This window comes from Parasteatoda tepidariorum, chromosome 4, assembly GCF_043381705.1.
Source record: "Parasteatoda tepidariorum isolate YZ-2023 chromosome 4, CAS_Ptep_4.0, whole genome shotgun sequence".
NCBI lineage: Eukaryota > Metazoa > Arthropoda > Arachnida > Araneae > Theridiidae > Parasteatoda > Parasteatoda tepidariorum.
Genome location: NC_092207.1, coordinates 34,660,678 through 34,681,496, shown reverse-complemented (window position 1 = coordinate 34,681,496; position 20,819 = coordinate 34,660,678). Strand labels below are relative to the sequence as shown.

At 28.2% G+C, this 20,819-nt stretch overlaps 2 protein-coding genes across 3 annotated transcripts in view; one reads left to right on the top strand and one right to left on the bottom strand.

Annotated features, from left to right (window-relative positions):
• Positions 1–1,218: 1,218 nt before the first annotated feature.
• LOC107449671 (GDP dissociation inhibitor) lies at positions 1,219–15,123 on the bottom strand. The gene is made up of 10 exons (XM_016065276.3): positions 14,610–15,123; positions 12,363–12,570; positions 9,900–10,034; positions 9,621–9,819; positions 6,284–6,415; positions 4,605–4,773; positions 3,651–3,753; positions 3,101–3,245; positions 2,962–3,016; positions 1,219–2,005 (listed from the first exon to the last, which is right to left on the bottom strand). Exons 1-10 carry the CDS (start codon positions 14,652–14,654, stop codon positions 1,865–1,867), a joined length of 1,332 nt encoding a protein of 443 aa, XP_015920762.1. The 5' UTR covers positions 14,655–15,123; the 3' UTR covers positions 1,219–1,864.
• LOC107449670 (protein bicaudal D) overlaps positions 15,097–20,819 on the top strand; it is a 27,718-nt gene continuing 21,995 nt past the window's right edge. Inside the window, exons 1-4 of one of the 2 annotated variants that reach the window (XM_016065275.4) lie at positions 15,097–15,490; positions 15,575–15,806; positions 17,801–17,941; positions 18,620–18,844. In XM_016065275.4, coding sequence (XP_015920761.2) covers positions 15,588–15,806; positions 17,801–17,941; positions 18,620–18,844 — 585 coding nt within the window. In that variant the 5' untranslated portion in view covers positions 15,097–15,490; positions 15,575–15,587. The remainder of the gene's footprint in view (positions 15,491–15,574; positions 15,807–17,800; positions 17,942–18,619; positions 18,845–20,819) is intronic. The other variant, XM_016065273.4, reaches the window with a different exon arrangement.

Sequence of the window (20,819 nt, the reverse complement as noted above, 5' to 3'; positions counted from 1 at the left end):
AACACCAAACTGGACGACCACTTTGATCAGTGTGTGTAGGGACCACAGGTGAGCGGTATCGGCTCTCGTCAAATTGTTCTACGGTAAAGTGCTACACTTCGCTCGCAGGCAGTCAGAATATCAAAGCAGGGGAGTCATCCCCTCTGCAGAGGATCTAAATTGCAATGGCATGTCTTCGGATCATCCTCAGGCATGTTTCCCACAGTGGCCAATAGTTCACTGTGCAGTTTTAGTGCACCTTAAATAAAGTACCAACCTACTTTAAATGTTGACGCCATACATATTAAACATTATCTAAAATACACATATTCAATGACCACTTACACATCACTGATTTAATGTTACTTTCCAACAAACGTTTCTATTTATTAATTTAAGGGAGTCTGATTTAAGAAAAACTACATAGTGAATTTTTTTCGCAGCAGCTCCATTTTCAAAGATGCATACAGAAACAGTTTCTTTGTTTTATTCTAAATACTTTGAAACAGATGAATCCACCAACACATTTATTATACTGCCACCTTAAAAAAATAAAACAGCACCAAGCAAAGCAGTTACAACAGTTAAGTCGCCAATGTTTTTCCACTGTGAAAGGAAACTTGTACACGGGAAAAAGAAAAATTTCCTTCTTAACAGACGAGTGTCCATAATTTTTGCGATATTATCGCAGATCTGCATTTATCGTATTCATAATAAATCAAGAGAATATTATTTCAAAATCATTATCGCGATAGTTTTAAAATTCATATTTCATGATATATTGTAAAGCTCTACTCTTTAGTACGAATACTCTCACAGCATGCGCGCCTGGGGAAATGCTTACGCATTCTGCCAGACCCAAAACGATCAAAACACTACAGGTGTTCATTCATTTACTTTATCTACTAAGATTATTTCTGTAGATCAAGTGATTAATCAGGGGTCTGTCTAGGTTTATCTGAGAGGTACCTATTTTAAGAAAATTTAGACATAATTTTTGAAAATTATAATAAAAAACCAATACAAAAAATACGGATTTACCGTTTCTTACGGGATACAAAAATAAAATTTTAAGAAAAAGTATTTCGTGAAACTACCGTTTTTCCTGTTGTTGAATTTGTGAAGGTACCGCTAAGTAGTAGAAAATTTGACCTGGACAGATCCCTGTTAATAATGTTGAAGTAATTGATAACTCTCCTAAAACTTGAAAGAAAAGGGGAAGAAACTAAATCACACCACTTTAGAGTCACCAATGTGCCTTTTATTAAGAATTCTGATGACATACAGAGCAAAGCTGAAGTGTATTTAGGGAAGTACCCTCAAAGGTGCCACAAAACAATCACAGAATTTGACAAATAATTATCACAAAAAACTGATAGCTTTGGAATTTTTATGTTTTATAATATAATCATAACAATATATATAGTTTACAATCATTAATCAAATTGACAAGAAATACATTCTGGGTGAAATCAACAATCAGCTTTTACATTTGAGCAACAAGCAGACGCATATTTCCTATCCAAACTATAACACAGATGATATTTTTTTTTCTTGCTATTCTGTAAAAATTTGTTTTCTTTTAAATCTATTCACTGATCTTAATTGTTAAAGACACATTACTACATACCACAATGTCAAAAAGAAAAATTATATTGACAGCATTCAGATAATCTGAAGAAAAAACAGTTGCAATTTTATTTTATTTTTTTCCGAATTTGATTGTTGTTAAGTTTACTGACAAAAAAGCGGTTGATGTTCATCACCCAAAAAATGACAGAAGCCTATGCTCAATTGTACCCTGCCAGATAATATAAGACAGGGTAAAAACAGCATCAGCAAGATAGTGTTACTGCAATACTTTTTCAAAGGACATGTTTTTTTTTTATTCTTGCTCATCTCCCAGATCATGTTTCACTTTAGAAAAGTCAAAATCTTCGCCGGTGCCACGTCTGAAGATGTCTAGCACATCTAAGCAAGTAGTTTCAAAATGTGATGTGGCATCGTACGACTCGGATATGAATATCTGGAAACAAAATTAGAAAAAAATCAGTGAAAACTTGATGGATAACACCTGCAAACTATGTGTAGAACGATCCCCTGCTATAAATACAGAATCAGAATCAAAAGTCAAAATTAAAAAGTAAGCATTATGCTAATATATAAGATGAACACTCAGAAAACAAATATACATTTTCGCAAATTGATTTTGTTGAATTTATCTAATTATTGTAATTGGCAGAAAGAATTTTATAATTAATTTTTCAATTATGTTTAATTCTTACTCACAAAAATACGTTATTATAAATAAGCAATTTTTTTTATAAAAATGATTTGTCTTTTGGGTACCTCAAATTCTTTTTCCCTGACTGTTTGGATATTTTAAATTGAATTCCCTGATTTTTCATTAAATGGTGATCCTTACAGATCACCCTTAATATCTTAATATACTTTGCCATATTATTCTTGGGGGAAAAAAAACAATGGATCAAGCAAAGTTTTATAGTAATAACTGAAACAACCAGAAACCAGTTGGTGTACTAAACAGATTAAACAACACATTATTAAAATGTTTCTATTTGTCAAGCTAAAACAAATGCTCATGTAGAGTAGTCAATAAATGCTTTATCATAACAACTAAGAATTTCTACAAAACGTAAATTTTGTTACGATAACAAAAATGCTGCTGTCTCTACAAGTAAACTCATTATCTGTAACTAATAACTTGACAATTTCACAAGTTTGAGTGATTAAGATCTTTTGTTAAACCAATTATGGCATATTTATATTCACATTATACTCAAAATAGAAATAAAATTTAGAAGACAAATTATTTCCACAACTTTGTTTAATCACTAGTTTAAACATTATACCATATTTACTCTGAAACATTTTTTGACGTTTTAAAAGTTATAACCTCAAACTTTGTAATTTTAGTATTTCATTTCAAGAAATAAGAGTTCAAATTCAGATGAAGTTTACCTGACTTTCTTCACCTAAATCCTTGGGTTTAAAGCAGTCACTAGCCCACACAAACCTGAAATAAAAATAAAAAATTGTAAAAAATGTTATAAAAAAATTAAAAAACTTTACTAATTTTTTAAGCAGAAGACTTGTTTACTTTTGTTTAATTGGTCCCAAGAGGTCTAAACCAGGCTTAATCTCTTGTTCTGGATTTTCAGTTTCAACTGTTGTGCTCACCATGGCAACAAACCATCCTTTAGCTGCTACTTGGTGAGTATAAGAAACAAGAGATACATAGATATCTGGAAAAAAAACATGTAAACTTTTTAATTTAAAAATAATTGAGTTAAAATATCACGCTAGGGTCAATTATAAGTTAGCCGAGACATTTTGTTCGCCTGAAAAATTTAAAATCGCAGTAATTACATTATTAAAAAATTGCTTTAGAGTGAAGCCATTGTATTAATGAAATTGACCTCGTTAAAATCACATTGTAAAACTAACAAATTTAATGAAAAAATGTTTAAGTAAAAAACCACTGATCTAATTTATTAAAAAAGAAAAAGCAACTTCATTTTTCTCTAATTTCAACTTTAATTATTAATTTCATTAAGTAAAAAACCACAGATCTAATTTATTATAAAAAATTAAAAAAAACTTCCATTTATGAAAACAATTTTTCAAAGAAAAAAATAAATAATAATTACCTGATTTCCTGCCAACTTGTTTTTGTGGAATGATAATCTGGCATGACAAAGCATCCTTTGTATTTGGAATGGGGTGATTCAAAAGACATATGCAACGCACAACCTATAAAGAACAACACTGTTGATCAAACTAGCTTGCTAAAGGGAAACAAAGAGTCATTAACAGTAATAAAAACTATCTGTCAAATAACTGACTTCGAAAATCTATGCCATATGTAAAATTTTATTACAGGCAATTAACAGGACAGCAACGATGAAAAGAGAATTGTATAGTGCAAAAATTTTAACAAACCAAACTAATTATAGTAATTTCATGTTAAATTCCTAAAAAAAAGTCAAATACACACTATGACAATAAGAACACAAAGTTAAGATTTGGACAAAAATAAACAAAATCTTTAAACATTTAAAATTATGCATCAATATCTATATAAATCTCTTACATAATTATCCAGTTGTATTACACAATACCATGATATAATCACTTGCATATTGATACACCTACAAATCAAAATCTTGAGTATAATGTATCCCAGAATTTCAAATTTTTCAAACATAACAGAAAGTAAATTTTCAATTTAAGCTTTTTTCGGATCTAAAAAAAAGCTACACTTAAGAAAATGTTCTCATGAAATGTTTGCATTGGAAAACTAACGATTTTGTTGGAAAGAATTTAAATAAATAAAAGTTGAAGTTACAAAAAAAAAAAATTTATTAAAAAAAAAACTTTTACATTTCGATTTTTTTACATTACCAAAGATATATTTAATATTTGAATAAAAATACTTTACATTAGGGGTGCACAACTTTTTTGAGTGATGGGTCACTTGCACAGCAGGTAGATTAATGAAGGGACACACACTTATTTAGTCATGTTAGTGGCAAATATTATAATTTTTATCTAAACATTAGTGTTCTAAGTACCAAATATTTTTATCAGTAAACTTAAAATACCTGTCCAATTTTTTCAACTTTATCAGGAACATAAGATGGGTCACAGTAGACTTGCTTACATCTGGCAGTCTCACCACCAGAGCGCACACCAACTACCTTGCCATTTTCCATTACAAGTTCATCAATGGGTTTGTCCAACATGTATGTACCACCATAAATAGCACTGAGTCTAAAATGAAGATACATTTTGACATTAGTATTGTTTCTGTTGGAAAGTTGTGTTCCTAAACAAGTAGCAGACAAACTGTTGTCTTAAAGAAAAAAGATTGAACTTCAGGGGTGGTTGTGAGCCCAACTCAAAAATCCGGAAAATTTCTTGAATAAAATCATTAATGACACATTTCAAAAAATTCACGTCTTATAAATTTAAATCATTGATATTTTCAAAAAATGGAATTCTAAATAAATTATATGCAGTATAATTTAAATGAATAATTACTTATAAGTTTACTTTTATCTCTAATCACATTCATTATACAAGTAAAAAAATAATTACAAATGAAAGAGATGCCATGAATTAATTCTAGTTCTAATATTTTTAAACAAAATGTAAAAAAAAATTTTTATACATAAATGTGATCGATGATTTCTTGAAACTTCTGTACCTTGGATTTCAGGAAACTTCCGGATCGTGGTTAGCAAAAAATCCGGAAATCCGGATTTTTTCCAGAGCACAATCACCTCTGCTTTTTAAAATTAAGTCATGTTCAAATTTGTTTCTCTCATATGTAACTCCATTTAAAAAGTTGGAAGGCAGTGATACAAATTAATTTAGAAGTCGTGAACTATAGTTAAAAAAAAGAACTTAACTTTTAAACTGGATTACTGCTTATAGTTTAAATCAATTACTTCATCAATTGGTGAAAATAAGGAATTAGATTAGAAATTAGAGCTGATTCTCTTATAACATGTTTATCACTTAAATTAAAAGCAAGGATACAAATTAATTTGGGAGCAATAAACCATCAAAACAAATATAAAAAAAAGGATTTAACTTTCAAACTTGTTTTTTCTTAAATTGTTATTTCTTCATTACTTCGAGAAAATAAATTAGAACTACATTTTGACATTGTTGCATGCATTTCCACAAAAAAAATTATTAAAAAAATATATAGCACACAAAATTCTTCCTCACTATTTAGAATCAAAATTTATGTATTTTATAAATTTATGTTTGGAATTATTGAGCAATTTGCAAAAATTCAAAATTTTTTTTGTTGCACAATTACATGCAAAGTTTGTTGTGTGTACAGCAAATTTAAAATAAAATTATCAAATTTATAGGTGCAGAGATTTCATGAAATAAAGCAATCAATTAAACAGAGAAATGCTTGACTTTAAATAAGGATTCAACAAATCTATAACATTAATTATTAGTAATTTTAATTTAAAAATGCCATGTGATTAGTTTTATATTATCTTTTAACGCAAATGCATTTCACTAAATAGAAGTCTTATGAAGAAATAATTTTCAGAACTCTAGGAGGATATATAAAAATTATTTTATTCACAGCAAATCTTCAGGAAAAAAAAACTTACTAAAAATCAAACATATGTCTTCAGATTACACATTTTTTTTGTGCCATTGTGATATAAAACTTATTTCTAAACATGAATAAAGTTAAAGGCTTTCTTTGATTTAAAATGAGAATTATTTTCTTGAACATGATGAATCTTACCTAGCAAACCCTTGTGGAAGTTCACCAAGACCATAAAGAGGGTAGAGATATGGACTTTTTCCATAACGAGCCAGTGAGTCACTATACAATTTTATTCTGTTGATGGTTTCTAGACAAGGCTTTGCAAGATAACTAAAAGAAAACTCAAAATATAAGTAAGACAAAATAAGTAACACGAATGCTAAAAAGCATTATTTATTTTTTCTTTAAATTGAATATGGATTTAGAATATCCTACATTCGGTGGAAATTAAAAAGACAAAGATTAAGATCTTGCAAAATATTTTAAAAATTATAATAGTTCGAACAACTGATGCAAAAATATCAGATACACTAATTTTTTTCATTCTTTCGAAAAAAAAACTTGATTTAAAGTAGGATGGGTCACACACAACAAATATTATTTGAACATCAACACACTGGCCTTCTGACAAAAAGAGAAATAGAGTTAACTAGATTATATAACAAGGGAGAGAAAAAAATTTCACACAAGACACAGCATAAATTAAACTTTAATAATTAGTTTTTTCAAAACTCTATAACCATAAGTTATAGTTTAATTAATCTTGAATTAGAAATTTCATAGTGGAATTTAACTTCAATTTTAAAAAAAGTGCTTGATAAGACAAACCCTACTTATGATTGAGATAGCAAATTTCAGTCAAGTGCACTGCAGAAAAAGCTAAATATAAAAAATTTTTAAATTAAAAATATTTCACTTCTTTTCGGATATGATACATTTACCCTCAAAAATGCACAACATTATTGTATCCGTATGTTCTAGAATCTTTAAATTATATTAACTTTTCCTATTAATTTTTTTCTGAATATAATTGTTTCTAAAAATACCTTTATATGTAAAAAAAATTATGAAAGGAAAAGTAAAATTGCATATTAAAAAAAAATTATGAAAAAAGTTAAATTGATGAGAGTTATTCATATTTATCTTATTGTTTATAAGACATCAATAATTGATGATCAACAAATGTTCAACTTTATTACGGCTGTATAAGTTGATCCCATAATCATTGTAAAATTTTGGAGGTTTGACAGCCAAGCTCCGTAGAAATGTTAAGGCATTATACTAAATAAAATCACAGTTGTTTACAATACACAAGTTTCATAGATGCATAGCTAACCATAAGTGTAATTTATTGATAATTTTAAACCCTAAATCGTTTTCTCTCGCAGAATGTTACTTGCTACCATCTTCTACTAAGCTCTGTCATTTTTTAAGATGGTAAAAATTTCATATAACAATCAATTTGTAAGGACGGAGGACTTAGTTGTCTTCGTTAATTTTAAAAAATTTACAAAAATTTCAGATCTTAAAAAATTTGACATAAATTTTATTTAAGGACCCTATTTAACAATAGTTAGAATAAATTTCCTTTGGTGTTATATTCTTGAAATATACATTTTAAATCTAGAAGTAAAGATAAATGCCACTTTAAATATATTTTTCTGAGTGAAGATTTTTAGCTACATTATTACCAGTTTTCAGACCAAAACACAATCAATCAAGATGAATGTGTTGAATTTCTGATATCCTAAGTTAGATGTTAAGCAAAGTCTGATATCCTAAGTTAAATATTAAGTATATATAATAAATATGTAAATAATTTTTTCCTCACATTTTGGCAATTAAAATTTCAAGTTTTAAACCAATTTACAAGAAAATATCAAAGATATTAAATATTAAGAATAAACATAAAACTTACATTTCAGACAAAAAAATTTCAGATTTCAGAAAATTAAGTGATATATTGTTAGTAATTTTGTTATTGAAGTTTCTGAAAAACTTTTATCTAATAAAAAAAATGTTCTTTAAATAGTATTGATAAGAGTCCAGAAATCTATTTCAATGCTTTATAACACTTAGCCCTTATTTACAGTACAATAAATTCTTGCTGTCAATAGGCTACAGAAGTTTGAGGAGGAGGGGGGGAAACTGAACTTTGATTGCAACAAAACTTCAAAAATATGTTTTCTAATTCAATAATTTAAACATTAATTACGAATGAAACTTAATAAACTATACAATTAGAAGAATAGCTATATTAACCCTTTGCCCATGGAGGAAAATTTCACGATTCACCCCCTTAGTGCCACCCGTTTCCACAGGCCTGCACGTAGTTTTGGAGTGCATTTGAGAAAAAGTAGCATGCTTTTCAATCTAAAAACTGTTTACTTTCACAAAAAAAAAAAAAAAATGAAATAACAGCGTAATAAAAAAGTTATAATGAATGTAAAAATATTTAATATTCCGTATTTCTGACCCTTAAGATGAAGGAAAATAAAATCATCTAATTCACTCTCAGACATAGTTGCATCAAAAAATAATAACTTTATTAGACACAGAAACAAAAACAGATGCCAAAGGAAAGTAATAAAGCATGTACTTCTAAAATAAACACAAGCAATAACAGCATATCTCTGATGCGCCAAAAATCCTTTGAAAACACTCGCAAGGTCATATTGCAATACAAAGATGGGAGTGGAAGTAGTTTTACTAATAGCAGCGCACGCCAAACCCCATTGAGCAATGGGTACTTCTCAAAGGTGTAGATATAATCCCGGGGCAGGTGAAAGGTTAAATAAAACAAATTGCAATAAAAAAAATTTCTTATGGACATATTCAGTAATTTCAAAAGTTGTATCACCTTTCTATCAGTTGTTTATTAAAATGTCATTACTTTTGAACTTTCAATCGGAATCATTTCTTACTTAGAGCAAATCTATTACTTTATTATTCTGTTCAAAACTGTAATTTGGAGTAATATTTTTCGATTTAGAATTTAATAAAGTTGTTTATTTATTTTGAATGATTTTTATTAACTTAAATTGCAACTAAATATTTTTTTAAAAAACTTTTGAGACCAACTTTCTTTTTCAAAATTCAATGATTATCAAATTATTAATTTGGGAAAATAATCTGTAAAAAAAGATAAATTCAAATTTTTGGAAAATATTATCTTCATACAAGATTTAATTTCTTTTAAAACTACTTAAAAACTATATAATCTTTAATTCACCCTTATTAGATATTATGACAGGGATATTTAATCAAGTTTTTTCTTTTAAATATTATTCAAAGATCACAAAAATTCTGAAACATCAAATCACTTTTGCACAATTTGTTGATAGTTTCCCAATTTAACAAATTCTTGTAATTTCAGAATCCTTAAGTCCTTTGACTGAAATCATATATGAAAAAGGAAAAAATGAATTTGGCTGACGAGTGGCATGCCTGCTAATACAAAAACCTATCAACACTACCTGCTATCATTATTATTTTAACATATATGCGCTGATATAATTCAAATAAGAAAACTTACTCATCATCTCGGTATAGAGCTAATGCATGCCCAGTAAAATCAGCGGTATCCTTGTCAAGACCAAACTTTTCATACAGTTGAGCAGTGGTGGTAGAATGACAGTCAATGTCCTTGAAAGTCTTGGGATCATTCTGATTGAATTCTTGAACATAGACTAAGAAATTTCGAAACCTTCTCTTCTCAAACATACCCATCAAACCTGTTAACATAATAAAATTATTTACTTAGAGTTGTTACAAACAAATAAATAAATGTGGCATACAAGTGTTATACACTTACTTGATCCTAAAGCCTCTTTTTCATCAGCTGGTACTTTATAGATTTTTCCACCTTTATATACATAACTTCCCTCAACAGATTTGAATTCTAAATACCTAGTGACGCCAGTGTGTATTAGAAGCTTCACCAGTTGACCTAATTTTTTTTAAGAAAAAATTATAACCAGTTAATTTGGTTGCATAAACATATTACATTATTTTTTCATTGTTTGGATAATGTAAAATGACAGTAGTTCAAGGTGAAACAGTTATCAACTCAGTGTTTACCGTTTCACCATGAGTAACTGTAAGTTATGGTTTTTATAGTTCAACTACTCACAATGCAAAGAAAAGAAAAAAAAAGAGTAGTAGGGTTAAATATTTTATTATCACACCAGGCGAAAGATACTATAGTCGGCACAAATTTTTTTAATTAAACAATAAATCTTGTGGTGCCCTTGTAAAACTAATAGCATCCCAAAATTTTAATCGAAGCCTTCATAAAGTTATCAATTAATCCCACCCATATAAACTCAATTTAAACAATAGGAAAGCTTCTCAACATATTTTAAAAAGCAAAGTTTGACTTTTTAAATTTAAAAAAAAAAAAAAAAATGCTTTTCTTTTTTTTTAAAATCAACTTTTTGGAATTCTTTTAAAAATACTAAGAATAACATTGCTTATAATTAGCTGAATTTCAAAGATAAAATTACAGCTGAAATGTTGATTAAAATAAATCATTACCAGTGTTTTCATTACAGAAAAAAAAAATGGGACAGACTTTCTCACCCTTTCACAAAAACTGGGTGAGATTTCAAAAAGTTCAGTGGGATTTCAAAAAAACAGGAATAGCCATTGAATATTTTTGCTATTCTCATTAGGTTGCTCAAATGCTCATCAGTCAATCTGTTACGATATTTTGTTTCAATTCGGTTTTGGGTGCTAAATGACCTTGCAACAGATGCTGAACTCTTCGGAATAACTAATTCAATTTGTAGCATTGTGCACACACTTTCCTATCCTCTACATATGCTAGCATAGGCTTTTCAATTATTTCTGTTATAGAATAGTGAAGTTTGTTGAAGTAATTTCCATGTTNATCAGTCAATCTGTTATGATATTTTGTTTTAATTCGGTTTTGGGTGCTAAATGACCTTGCAACAGATGCTGAACTATTCGGAATAACTAATTAAATTTGTAGCATTGTGCACACACTTTCCTATCCTCTACATATGCTAGCATAGGCTTTTCAATTATTTCTGTTATAGAATAGTGAAGTTTGTTGAAGTAATTTCCATGTTCATACTTCTTGTTAGGTCTTCCATCATAGTCTTCACAGACTTCAACTTTTACAAATTGCTGTAAATTGCGGATGAGGGAGTTTGGTAATTCATTGACAGCTAAAAATAGAGCTAGCTTTAAACAACTTATTATAAAGGACTAAATTTTTTTTCCCAACACTTGCCGTAGCTGTTTTAATATCTTTTTAAAAATGGCGGAAGACGAAATTTTTTTCCAAAATTCGAGAAATTCGCGCATTTTAAAATTGATTAATGGAGTGCGCGAACTTCTCGCATTAATCATTTTTTAATGCGAGAAAAGAAAAAAATATACGAGAAAAGAAAAAAATATGCTAGATTCTCGCACTGTAGTGAAAACACTGTCACGCTAAATTTTAATCTATATATAACCAAAGTATACATTTTCTCATAGTTAAGACACAGTACATACGAATGCATGATTCAAATTTATTGAAAATGAAAAGAAAAAAAAACTTATTAAATACTGAAGAAAAAAAAGTTTAAAAAAAAAAAACATTAATTTGATAGATGTGTTTCTAAAGATTTTGTCTTACCATAACTGCAAGTTGATAAACATAGAATAACTTAACATAAAAATTTAAAAATTAAAAAAAAATTCTTTTTTTTTTGAAGTTAGTGCTTTAAAACTAGAAAATGGTAGGATTTACATTACCACCCTGCAGTTTGTGAAGAAAACCTCTTTCAATAACTACTTTTCACAGATATAAGAAATTTTTTTTTCCCCTTTTTGTCTTAGTTTGCGATCTAGAAATCCCAAAAATTTTAAATATCATTTCAAAGAGCTTTAATATATGGTAAGCTAAATACTAATCTGATTTTGCTAATTGAAAATTATTAATACTGTATCTACAATTAATTTAAAAACATAATTAAAGTCCTTAAAAGCCTTTTACATTAAATGTTTTTTAAATTGATGATTTCTTTGAAAGAAATCTATTTAAATTAGTGAACTAACTAAAAAAGCAACCTTTATCAATGAAACTACTCAACATTAAAAAGTCTAAGTTCAAGTTTTATCAGCTTAGAACTCAAATTATCAGAATAAATTACTATGATTACAAAAAGCTTTCTAAAATTGTAAAGAGAAAAATACAAGATTGTAGTTTTTAAGCAATTATAATAAAGCAATATAATTTATGTCAAAAAAATTTAAGCATCTTTACCATTGGCCATCAAAAACTTTGGAATGAGATCTACATTCCAGTCCCTAGATCTTCCATACTCTTCAAGCTGAGTAGCAGGCATGTTATATTTAGCAAAAAGTTCTTCCAAGGGAGTAATTGAAGCACTTTCACCTCCATAGTATTTATTACGATCCATGTGAAGCACTTTTTTCCCACTTACCGAAAGCATTCCACTCAAAATACATTCCTATAATAAATAAAAAACATACGTAAAATGACTTATAAACTGTTCCGTGTTCTACTGAAATGACTATAAACTTATAACGTAAAATGACTTATAAACTTATAACGTGTTCTACTGAATTCTTTTCAATATGTTGTAACTGTCAACCGCTGGCGAAGGGTAAATGCTATAAAAAATAATGTACTTTTACTTGTAATGATGTGTTTTGTTAGTGTTAGTTTGAAATTGTAAATGTTTTGTTAGTTTGAAAGTATTGTCGCAATAAATAAAACACTGATAAAAAATATTCAGATAAAAAATATACAAAAAATAATAAAGTATCTAAAATGCTTCTGTTAAATTACTGCACTATGGTTAATATAGAAAAAGAAACAAAAAAGTTCTAAATTTTTAATACAAAGTGTTGAAAAAAAAATGACAAAATTGACACGCCTGAATAAAATTTAAAATCACAAATACAAGACTTACGGTTCAGTATAAAGTAATCTATTTCAATTTTTCAAGTCTTACTTTTCCACACGTCTTTCAAGACATAAATTAACAAGTTTTAGAACTTAACAATTTCTAATAATGTAAAGAAAAAAAAATTATTTTAGATTATCTTTTATTAAATCTATTCAAATTTCCCTCCAAAGAAAACCTAGTCAAAAAATAATTTTCCTATTAATTCTTTGAATATTTGGCCAATTATTCAGCCTACCGAATATTCGGAAAAAGAGCTGAATACCGCATAGTGGCCGAATATTCATAACATTCTTAGGCATATATCTTGAAAACTTCTATTTAAAGGAATTTCTTAAAGTAGTGAATAAATTTTTTTCTTTAGTAAATCTTTCGAGTCAGTTGTAGATAGTGGAAAAGTGGATCTTGTGTAGACATCAAACTAGGAGTGCAACAAATATCTCGCCCTTTTTTTGAATATTCAGTCAAGTATTATTTGGAAAAGTATTTTTCAACAAAATTTTTAGGGTGGGGTTTTGAATAGATTTAATAAAGAATAATCTAAAGAAGTATTTCTTACTGTGTATTATTCGAAATTATTCTTATATACATTTGTTAACTTCTAAAAAGTTAATTTATGTTCTGAAAGAAAAATGGAAAAGCAAATTTTGAAGAATTGAAGATCACAACGCAGAAATCTTCTCTGTTTGCTTTTAAAATTTTGCAAGTCAATAAACTGTTTGGTGCCTTGGTACAAACAGGTAATAAGGAAATCTGTCTTTTATTCTTTTTAAGTTTTAACATTAACATATAAATGAATATGTAATCCAACAATGCAGTTTCTTCTCTAAAAATTTTTTTAATTATGCTTATTACTAATTGCAATAAATTATGAATAAATTTAAGATTAAGACTAACATTACCAAAAGTTGATAAACAAATTTATTAAAAAAATATCTATAGAATTAGAATAACTAATTCAAATCAGTTTGAAAGTTAATTTTTAACAATAAAAACTACGAAAATTTTTTTCAAACATATGAATTGAAACTAAATATTAATATATGTCTACTTTACTCAAAACAAATTAAGTCAAAGCAACTACTTTTTTTTCTTCAATTTCATGCACACCCGTGAACAAGGGAGCGTTTTGACACTCCCGACTAGCAAAGAAAAATGACCAGCAGACAAACCAACTCTTTTTTTATAATATAGATTACGAAACTATACTAAAATGAGTCACTTTATAAACATTTATTTAGCAGTACCATCAACGTTAAGGAACTCCCCTCCTTGGTTAATAGAGTGTAACAATAAGGATAATTCAGTAAAACAGATTTTTCTAATGTAAAAAAATATGCAACGTCAACAATTCAAAGTAATTATATATAACATTAAAAACAATTAAACTCATATGCAACAATTTTTAATTTAGAGACTATGAAAAATATAAATATGAATGTTTTGTTGCAAGTAATTAAGGGGGATGACACTGATAACAACTGAATATGATTAGGCTTAAAACTCACAACAGAAATTAGCGGGATATTTTAATAAATAAAATATCTAATGAATAAAGGCTAAAAGTTTGACAAACTAACTTTTAATCCGGTACCCAAAACAATGGCATCATATTCTTCGTCCATGATGTTAGACTTTTCACAAAATAGCTGTAACAATCAAGACAGTTGCTTTCGTCCGTATCACCACACCGCCCGCGGTAGATGATTGATTGTAAAATAAAAACCGATGAAGCTGGCAAATGGATCCAGTGTTTCTCTTCTTCGCTATTATTTTATGTATTTTTACCTGAGTGCAAGTAGATAATTGATACAGAAAATTCACAGAATAACTCTTTTCAATTTTAAATTATTTTTTGGATGTACTTCTTCTAAATATTTGGCAAAAACTAATTATCCGATTCTCCGGTTCAAGGTATATTCTAGCTAAGTATGAAATAAAAGAATTTCACACAACTAGACACTGTAATCAACCAATCAAATTATCTCTCCTTCAAATATTTAATTTATTATTTGGAATGTTTTCATTAATTTATTTTCCTATTCTTTATCCATAGCTGTAATCGCCATCACAATCGTACGCAATATCAACTATTCAATTGATTTACTCCAACGCATCACTTTTGTACTCAGTTTTCGTTCGTATTATACTAAATCTGACTTGTTTTTAAATGTTGAATCAGTTGAATAAGTTTTTTCAATAGGACTAGTTTAGACCATTGATACTCAGGGCACACCCATTATTATTGTTTATTTTAATTGTTCTGTCGACCTGTGCTTGTGACCCGGTTATAAAGCTTAATTTACCATTTAATTGGCTTTCGAATAAAACACTAATTTGTAAAATTTAAATAATTTTTTTTGGAAATGACTTGTTGAATAACTTTTAAAATGAGAGTAGCAATAAATGATTGGATCTCATTTGTGACCTAGAGAGTGATATATTCTCTCTGTAAGCTCAAGTGCGCTTACTAATTCTTTTTTTTTAATAAATTTAGCTAAAACTATAGATTATTAATATACTTTCTCTTTCTTGGCCTTCGTAGATTTAAAAGAAAAATGGGAGACTTTTTAGAAGCATTGCGAGAAGAAAGTGAGTTATTAAAACAAGAGTTAGAAAGGGTCAATTGTGAACTTGAACAGACAACACACGAAAAAAACTTGTCTGCTGAATATGGTCTTGCTTTATTGGAAGAAAAACAAACTCTTCAACACAGATATGAAGAATTGGAATCATGCTATGATTCATCTAGGACAGAGTTGGAATTACTTAGAGAGGTATAAACTTAATAAAAATGAGGGTATAACACAATTTATATATCAGCAGTGAGTGTATTTCAGTACAATTTACATCATAATAGTTCAAGAGACTGAGTGTAATGGCTTTAGCCATTATAAAGGTTCATAGTTTTTTATAATCAAATGTGACCAAAACATTGCTAAAATTTAAAAGATGCAATTGATGAAATGCTAAAAAATTATTCTAGATCAGTGGTTTCTAAACTTTTTCTCTTTACAAACACCTTCTAAGATCCAAAAGAGTGGGATATATCTGTATCGTGATCTGTGGCGCCAATTACAATCGCGAAGGTACCAAATATATTTTAAACTCGTAAATTTTTTTTAAAAAAAAAGCATGTTTGCCCGGGAATGGTTACGAGTTATATCTTTCGAGTTGGTCCCTCTCTGTGATGTTTTTTTTAGTTTTTCGCGGGCCGCTGGCCAGAAGTTGCTAGACTTGGCCATTATTCTGCCACATGGAAATCTCCTCTTTGCCTGGGGATGGCTATCTATGAGTTATATATTTTGAGTTGGTCCCTATCTGTAATTTTTTTTTCTTAGTTTCTCGCAGGCCGCTGCCCAGAAGTTTATGGACAGTAGAACAAGACGTAAGACTTGGAGATTATTTTGCCACATGGAAATCTCATCTTTGCCCGGGGGTGGCATTGAGTTATGTATTTTGAGTTGGTTTCTATCTGTATTTTTTTTTTTTAAACGCCTAGAAGTTCGCAAGACTTGGAGATTATTTTGCCATAGATCACGATACACAAATCCCCCCCCCCAAAAAGAAATTTATGAACCATTTGCGTAATATTTGTTTTACATGTTGATAATGGTTCATAACAAGAAAAGAAAGCATCATAAAACGATTTATTACAAACATTAATCAATTAAACAATGTTACTTATAGTTTCAGTTCATATAACATGTATTAAGATTTGTTTTCTTGTTGTAGAATAGCTCATATTAAGGGGGGGAACAATCATAGTACAAGCATTAATCAATTAAGCACTGTTGCATGTGAGATATTGGTATTTATCCAAGAGAACAAGAAATTTAAAGTTAAGCAAATGTCTATCAGTTTCATTCATAAATTAAGTTTAACATTTATCTTACTTATAAATCTAAGCTGAATATTCAGATAAATATGCTTTGCCAAAAATATTTTAAAATTAGCTTCTCTGAAAAAAAGGAATATTTATTTATCATACTGAACCAAAAGTCACTAAGCTTTTAGAGAACTATCACAAGATTGCTTGATGAGTTTTTTTTATTCTTACAAGTTTTGAAGAAGTCTCTATATCTACTTCAGGTTGATATCTCCAGCTGTTTGATGAAGATGCGTGGTTTCTATTTTCAAATATTAATCAATTAAGCAATGTTACTTGTGAGGTTGTCTGACAGAACAAGAAATTTAAAGGTTAGCTCAATGTCTGTCAGTTTCATTCGTAGATTAAGTGAAACATTCATCTAAATTTAGGCAACAGAATATTCAGATAGATATGCTTTGCCAAAAGTATTTGAAAAAAAAGTTTTTTTTTCTTCTTTTTTGCCAAAAGGGAATATTATTTATTATACTTAACCAAAAGTCACAAAGCTTTTACAGAACTATCAACACTCAATGGGTTTTCTTTTTCCTGCAAGTTTCAAAGTCTTTAAGCATACATCTGATTGACATGTCCAGCATTGCTTCTATTTTCAAAATAATAATTTAAGATCTATCACTTGTTTATTTTTGTATTTTCTTCAATTTTATTATTGAAGTTTCTGATTGAGAGCCGAAAAATTCAAAGGCCAGTTAGACTCACTTGCCGTCAAATATTAAATTAAAAGATTAAAAAAAATTTTACATAAATCCATATTCATTGTTATCTGCATAATGCATTTAATTGGCTAATGTTTTTGCTGATGAAAAAAATAATTTAGAGATTACTTTATTTTTATTGAATAATTGTAACTTCCTGGACTAATGATGGCACATCTTTTTTCAGGCATTGGCAAAGTATCAAACAAATCAAAAAGTAACTGCATCCAGTGGAATTGAGCAGGAAGAAAGTTTACTTCTTGAAACTGCTAGTAAAGAAGCATCATTTACATCACATGTATTAGAGCTACAAAAAGAGCTTAAACAAGTAAGTATAATATTTATTACAAAAAGGGCTTTAAAATTATTTAAACTGAAATGTTTGTAAGAGTTATTGATTTGTTTAAAACCTTGTTTCATAAGTTAAGGTAGGAACAAACTTATAATTTACAAACAAAATATTACATCATAAATACTTATGACAGGGGTTCATGAACTTTAAGTAAAGAAGTATCAGTAGAAAAAGTTAACTCCAAAAATGTTTTTAGATTTCAGTCTTAATTTTTTTTATTGATGTAAAATCTATTAAATTGCTTAGTACAGTAGAGAACCAATTATCTGGGATGCTCGGGACCATGGCTGTTCGGGATGTCTGAATTTTCCTGTTTTTTTTATGGGCTAAAAAATGTCATTTATCGATGTTTCATCGAACCCAAATTACAATGAAAAAGAGTAACACATTTTAAAGTAAGAAAAAAAATAGCATTTAAAAGAATAAAAACATTCACAAGTTTAGACAAGAAAAACAAGTTTGAAAAATACAAAATTTAAATATTTATTATTTGAAAATTTCATCAACTTTTAGCTGACAAATTTCACCGTGAAGTCTGAACTTCACCATCTGAACATGTCTGTTTCACCATCTGAAAATTTATAAAATTAATTGAAATCAAGTGATAAAATTGATTGAATTAAGTAAAAGAATGATTTTTAATATGTCTTTTAGGCTAGACAAGAAGAATCAAGAGTTAGGGATGAAAAAGAACGCATCCTTAAAGAAAACATTGACCTTGCTAAGAACTGTGATGTAAGTGAATGGGAAAAACGAAATTACAAAGCCGAATTGAAAGAACTGAAACTGAGAGAGCAGCGTCTCCTAAGCGATAATAATGAGCTAGAAGAAGAGAACATTTCCTTACAAAAGCAAATATCATCTCTCCGGTCTGCACAGGTTAGTAATGTGTTTTGTTTTTATATATATATATATAGCTTCTGTTCTGTTTATAAAAATGTTAATTAAAATTTTGTACTAATTACTTCTGTTTCTTTTTATTTTTATTTTTTTTTATCCCTCTGAATATAAAGCTCTTGGGCAAGTTTGTAATATAATTTTAATGATATAATTAAAGCTACTAAGTAAAAGATTTTATTAGCATTTAAGTTTTAAAACTTAAAGGAAATAAAATTATCAAAAATCATGTTTTATTTAAATTTTTTAGACTATGATATGAGCACAAATGTGAGCTATTTTGAAATCTTCTAATTAACAACAACAAAAATCAATAATAATTATAAAAACTATAGCATTAAATTTAAAAATGCAACTTTTTGACTTAATTTATTATTAATTTGACTAATTTGATTAATTTGACTTAATATTAACTGAACTGGATTTCATATAACGCATAGAGAGCCTTATTTGCAGTTGCTTAGAAAAAAAAATTTTAGAAAATAGTAACATTTGAAAGAAAAATATAATTCTTTCATTGCTTCTTAATTCAGTTGGTTTTCATGGAAGATGCAACAAACGCTTCTTGTCCTATTAGGGGCTCCCATTCTCAGAAGTCATTCATGTGAAATCAGAAGTATTAAAAAATATGTTTTTTTTATTTAAGCTCAAATGTTTTATTTAAATTAGATTTCTTTATTTAAAATATTTTATAAAAATCAGTTATTGAATGTTTTTAATTTATTAAATTATTTTAGGTAGAATAATTTATATGTATATATATTTTAAGTTTTTATAATATTGTAATTTATAACTAATTCTTTGGTTGCTGAAAAAGCAAAATTATTTCACTGTTTTTCTATCTTCTCAGCATTTATTCAGTAAGATCATCTAACTTTTTCAAAAAGCGAATGATTAGTTATGTCTAACCAGAAAAAAAAAATCTGAATTGCTGTTATTAAAAATCATTACTGACTTTTAAGTTCTAAATGTGATCTTATCTTTATAGACTTCAACGTAGGAAAAAACTCTTATGCAATTGAATTTGACAGTCAATACAAATTCAAGATATGAATCTGCATATTTTTTTTACAATATCTATAGAAAAAAATTTTATTGCTCTTTAGAGATATTTATCATTTTTCGCTTACTAAATATTTATTTTAAAACATATGAAATCTTGAATATTTTTCTTAATAATTTAAACTAAGGACTTTTTAAAAGAAAAATTAAGTGAATAAAATTATGAATGTAATTTTTAGCTCTCTGTGAAATGCGGAAAATTTCAGTTCTAACAGAATTTTTTTTTTAATTTTATTTTTTTATTAAAAGCTGTTGGTTTATTAGAAACATGGACAAACAGTATTTAATCTAACTTCATGAAAAATAAATATAAGAAATAATAATAAGAGTTGACTTTGTCAAAATGACTGCTTTTTGCCACGATGCAGAGACGTAAATGCTTATTGAAATTTTAAGCAAGTCAACATGTGATAGATTCCTTTTCATTGATGAGAAGCTCTTTAACTTCCAGGTAACTCATAACTCCCAAAATGATAGGATCTAGTCTGTTGGCACTCAAAGCACCTAAGCAAATATTGGACATTACCAAAATCCAAACTTGTTCATGGTCTGGGAAGAAATTTACTTAACCGGCAAAACACCTACCAGTTTTGTAGGTAAATACTTTAAATTAAAAAGTGTAATGGCTATATATTTACAATCTAGAAGCTGTTGCACTTGAGCAATTTAAAGTGGATGTTTCAATAAAACCTGCTCACAAGGCTAAAAAAGACACAATAGCAATGAAAGGCACTTTTTCCGGGTAAGATAACTTCTGAAGAAAGGCCACCCTACTTGTCAGATATCAGTCCCATGGACTATCGTGTGTGGTCCATTGTGGAGTCTAGGGCGTGCACTAAACCACACTAAAGTTTGAACTTGCTAAAGCAATTGCTTTATCCAAATTTGATAGATT

Coding starts and splice junctions, on each gene's coding strand:
- LOC107449671 (XM_016065276.3), bottom strand. CDS start 14,654: ATGGACGAAGAATATGATGCCATTGTTTTGGGTACCGGATTAAAA. Junction 4,774..6,283: donor CTTCCACAAGGGTTTGCTAG/GTAAGATTCATC, acceptor TCTTCATTTTAG/ACTCAGTGCTATTTATGGTG. Junction 3,754..4,604: donor AAGTTGAAAAAATTGGACAG/GTATTTTAAGTT, acceptor TGTTCTTTATAG/GTTGTGCGTTGCATATGTCT.